The 4,994-nt window shown below is 31.3% G+C and overlaps 1 protein-coding gene across 1 annotated transcript; it reads right to left on the bottom strand.

Annotated features, from left to right (window-relative positions):
* Positions 1-31: 31 nt before the first annotated feature.
* LOC102586298 (homeobox-leucine zipper protein ATHB-6) lies at positions 32-3,273 on the bottom strand. Its single transcript, XM_006353138.2, has 3 exons — positions 2,640-3,273; positions 1,654-2,024; positions 32-742 (listed from the first exon to the last, which is right to left on the bottom strand). Exons 1-3 carry the CDS (start codon positions 2,701-2,703, stop codon positions 131-133), a joined length of 1,047 nt encoding a protein of 348 aa, XP_006353200.1. The 5' UTR covers positions 2,704-3,273; the 3' UTR covers positions 32-130.
* Between the last annotated feature and the right edge of the window lie 1,721 nt (positions 3,274-4,994).

The following is a 4,994-nucleotide window of genomic DNA, read 5'->3' as shown; positions in this document are numbered from 1 at the left end:
CCCCACAACCCCCTCTTCAACTTGGGAAAAATCCAAAAACTTCATCTTTTCACTTTGTTCCCATTAGGCAATTTTTTTAACCACTATACAAAATTTGGTTCCATAAGACAATTTCCTCCTTTATTCATGATCAAGAAAGATGACTAGGAGTGTCTTTAAAGTTCCAATCTTCAGAACAGTACCATTGAAGTGTAGGAGCTTGTTCATCTGAGAAAAGAGTACTGCAGGATTCTTCGCCGTTGAAGAAATTATGTTCCTCCATCTTCACATACTGTGTTGTTGTTGTTGTTGACGAAGGTTGATAAGTAAAACAATTAGCTTTTTGGGAATCTCCAAGAATTGACTTTGGACTTGATTCTGTGAACTTGAAGGTGAAATTCAACGGAGATGAACAACCAACCCCACCATCATTAGAGATCAAGAATGCACCAGACGATGAAATTGCAGCAGCATTTGGACTGTTATCTTCATTCAAGATTGCACTTGAGTTGTCACTATCTGAGGAACCATCTTTGTTAAAATCAGCAAAAATGGTGGATGCAATAGTAGCATTGATCTCGACATCATCATCTTGATCTTGATCTTCGTCTTCTTCTTCTTCAAGAAGATCATTTGGCTTGTTCTGTTCAATCATTTTGTCATCATTTTCAGATTCCATAGCTTCTTCCTTCACTGAAACAACAACAGCTCCTCTGCTTTCTCCATTCTCACCACCATATACCTTTAATTTCAGCTCACGAATCTATCGAAAGACATAATATCAGTAAAGATTCGAACTTTAAACAACAACATACTCGGGGTAATCCCATAAGTGGAGTTTTGGACATAGAGGTTGTTTCGATAGAAAAGATTCAAACTTTAAATGTTTATCTGTACCAAGTATCAATTTATTTTGAACTCGATAAATTAAATGAGTTATGGTAGAATCTCGAACTTAGAACCCATAAAGTTCAAATTTTGGACCATCCTCTAATCAGCAGTCGTATCATAGGTCAGAGTTATAGTGGAATCTCGAACTAGAACCCAAAAAGTTCAAATTTTGGACCGTCCTTTAATATATAGTCGCATCATAAGTCACTTGATTGTGTAAATCAAATGAGTTTATGGTAGAATCTAAGAACTAGACACATAAAGTTTAAATGTTCGACACTCCTTAAATCCATAGTCGTATCATGAGTCACTTGATTGTGTAAATCAAATGAGTTACGGTAGAATCTCGAACTAGACACATAAAGTTCAAATTTAAGACTCTCCTCTAATATGTAGTCATATCATAGGCCACTTGATAGTGTAAATCAAATGAGTTATGGTAGTACCTAGAACTAGACACATAAAAGTTTAAATGTTGGACCCTCCTTTAAACCGTAGTCATATCATAGGTCACTTGATTGTGTAAATCAAATGACTTATGGTAGAATCTCGAATTAGAATAACAACAACAACAAACAAAATAAAATCCCACACGTAAGGTCTGGAAAAGGCTAGTGTATACATCCTAATAGACTGTTTCTGATAGATTCTCGAACTGGAACCCATAAAGTTTAAATTTTAGACCCTCCCTCCCCTAATCTATAGTCGTAAATCGAATGCATAGAACTCAAACTTACTATACTATAACAAGACTAACAACACAAGCCTTCATTAAATTAGTACCTCTTTGCCAAGAGCTTCATTGTCATGTTTGAGAGATTCATAGTTGTGTTTGAGTGAATCAAAATTGGCTTTAAGAACATTGTAATCTCTCTCAAGTTGCTTTGTTTTCCATCGAGCACGTCGGTTTTGGAACCAAACAGCTACTTGTCTAGGCTGCAATCCAAGTTCTTGAGCCAATTTCACTTTCCTTTCAGGTTCAAGTTTGTTCTCAACTTCAAAATTCTTCTCCAAAGCTTTCACTTGTTCAACACTTAGTCTCCTTTTCTTTTGGCCAGATTCTTCCACACATCCTTCTTCATCTAAGCCTAATTCTAACATAGACTGAAAGTCTCTTGTTGAATACACATGGCTGTTCCCATGGTTCTGGTCATCTAAAAAAAACATCAAAATTCAAGAACATGAGAATAGACACGACGAAAATTTATCTTCAAATATCTGTTTTGCTCAAAACTAGCTCATACTATGATATATAAACAAGAATATGAGTAAAGACATGATTCGCTAGCGTATGACCATAGATTTTGAAAATTTATCATCATATCTGTTTGACGGTGAAATTTGATTACAAACATCATAAGTGAGCTAGTTTTGGGGGGCATTTGAGACTTCCACAACTTCAAAAAAGCTCAAATTTTCAAATTTCAACTTCGAAACTTATGACCAAACATGATGAAATAAAGAGACCACATAATTGCCTTGAAGAAAGCTAAATATGGAAATAGAACAAACAATGGTATAAAGAGTCAAGCACAAAAACTTGCTAAAACAGGAAGAAAAAAAAGACACTCTTCTTGATTCAATTAAAAAATCCAATTTTTTTCAATATTCCCCATTAGTTTTCATTATAGCTAAAACTAGGGATTGGAGCATGGAAAAAGGTTATAAATACAAGAACATGAAATGAGAATATAAATAAATTTAAGAGAAAAAAGTTTTCAAAACTATAATCATATACTAGTAGTTCACTTAGGCATATTAACAAGTACCTGTAGTACTTGGACACATGGACATCAAAGCTCCCAAAGAATCAGAGCTACTAAGTCTTTTCATAATTATGATTTGATGATCCAAATTTCCAAACAATAACAAAGTTCAATATTTGTTTCCTTTTGTTTTGGGATCAAAGTTCACTTACTTGAATTCTTTCTTAACCTTATATTTACTGCGAAACAGAAGTGCAAAAAAGGAGTTAAATTTAGTGTTCTTGTCCTTTTTTTTTCTCACTTATAAGAAGAAGACATGAAAACAGATACTTTCACTACTAAAACCAACCAAAATGGCAAAGTTTTGAGTGAAAGATTTGATTTTGTGCAACCCCTTTTCTTCTCTACTAACCAAACTTCCATTTTTCTCCTTTTTAGATATTTCCTCCCCCTCACAACAACCCATCAAGAATTGGAAGGCAAAAATCAAGAAAATCTAATAGAGGGAAGAAATTGATAGATAAAAAAGAGGGTAAATTTGACAATATTTTTCCTATTTTTACATCATTAACTTAAAAATCAAATGTTGAAACACCCCATAAAAGTTTTTTTTTTTTTTTTTTTTGAGAAGAATTTTTTTTTGGGAGAGTTGTGAAAATTGAGATGAGAAAAAACCTGCTGGCCCTTTGCTTAACACTTTCTCTCACTTTAAATAAAACCAAAGGTGAGTCAGATGTAGGGTTAGAATCTGACTGGGGTTAGGTGCACTTTGCAAATTTCTTGGGGGGGAAATGAAATGAACTCTAAATTCAAGCCAAATTCAACCTAAATGCAATGTTTTCTAGTTTAAGGGGATATTCTTTTGGATTTAGCTTATATATTTATATATTATTATTATATAATAGATATAAAAAATATTATATTATAATATAGTATATTTTCTCTGTTTTTCGTTTACGTGACACTTTTTCTTTTTTAGTCAGTTATAAAAAGTGACATTTTTTCATATTTAGTAAGAATTTTAATATCAAACCGTTTATTTTACTCTTATTGAAATAATTTATAGCCGTAATTTATTTTTTTTATCCATAAATTGAAATAGAAGAATAGTATGTTATTTTCTTGGGTTTAAGTTTTATGCGCTAATTACATTGAAAAAAAGATTTATATGTTAATTTATGCGATAAACATTTTTTATCGAACTAAAAGAAGGACATATTTTCAATTTTTAGACTTTTTATATGAGATCATTTCTAGCTATACAAATATATATAATTTATATTTGGGACTATGAATTTGAAAAGCATTTGTTTCATTATCAGTCAAATACATTCATATAAATAAATTGAGACAAATAAACTATTATTAGTGAGCTTTAATTATGTGTTAAGGATTTATTGTGTATGTTCACTCAATTAATAGTTATTATTTTCGAAAAATTATTTTTCTACTTGATTGCAACTGTTTCAACAACCAAAGTAATATTTTGAAATAATAACATTTAATTGAGTGACTATCTCAAAAATTAACTCTCGCCAATATTATTTTTTTTTAAAGTCAACTAACATCACATAGAAGTTAATTCATTTTGAAAATAATGATTAGTTAAATCATATTTAAAATTTTTATTCTTAATAAAATGTCTTAAAATTCAAACTCCTCTTATATTATTTTATATACTCAATAGAAGAAAAAATTAAGGGTAATTTTTGTCTTTTAATAAAATGTTGGATAAGAATAAAGTGAATATTGACATGGCAGTATAAGCTATATAGTAGTGATAAGCAGAATGTGGAAAGGAGCACGGCTCGGCTCGGCTCGGCTTGAGCTGAGCTGGCTAAAGATATTTGACACGTCAGCATAACCCCATTTCATTTCCTCGGCGTCGTTGGTGCGTGTATCGCCGATTAATTGAAAGGTAAATATTGACTTTTTGTTACAGTTTGGTTAACATACTTTTACGTATTAAAGGGAAAAGGAAAGAAAATGGATCACAAAAATAATAATAATAAAAGACAGAAAATATATTTTTTGGCGTCTTTTTAGGGATAAGGAGGACCAAACAGCCTAAATATATTGGAAATATTAACAAAAAATATTTTTAGAAACAGATAAACCTCATAATATTTCAATCAGACAAAAAAAGAATATGGCAACAAAAATTTCTTGTCCGACTTTCATTTAAATTTTAGTTTTTCCAAATAATAATTTTAGATATTACACATGCGTTCATGTTTGTGACTTTAGCATGACAATTTCTGTACGTCATTAATATTTTATGGGAAAAGGGCCTGATATACCCCTCAACTTTGTCATTTAGAGCTGATATAACTCTCGTTATGAAAGTAGCTCATATATACCCCTACTTATATATAAATGGCTGATATATACCCTTTTCCTCTAACGAAAATGAAAAAG

This window comes from Solanum tuberosum, unplaced genomic scaffold (genome assembly GCF_000226075.1).
Source record: "Solanum tuberosum cultivar DM 1-3 516 R44 unplaced genomic scaffold, SolTub_3.0 scf00152, whole genome shotgun sequence".
NCBI classification, from domain to species: domain Eukaryota; kingdom Viridiplantae; phylum Streptophyta; class Magnoliopsida; order Solanales; family Solanaceae; genus Solanum; species Solanum tuberosum.
Note: the sequence above shows the minus strand (reverse complement) of the source record. Positions and strands in the feature narration are given on the sequence as shown.

Coding starts and splice junctions, on each gene's coding strand:
- LOC102586298 (XM_006353138.2), bottom strand. CDS start 2,703: ATGAAAAGACTTAGTAGCTCTGATTCTTTGGGAGCTTTGATGTCCATG. Junction 2,025..2,639: donor CATGTGTCCAAGTACTACAG/GTACTTGTTAAT, acceptor TGTTTTTTTTAG/ATGACCAGAACCATGGGAAC. Junction 743..1,653: donor ATGAAGCTCTTGGCAAAGAG/GTACTAATTTAA, acceptor GTCTTTCGATAG/ATTCGTGAGCTGAAATTAAA.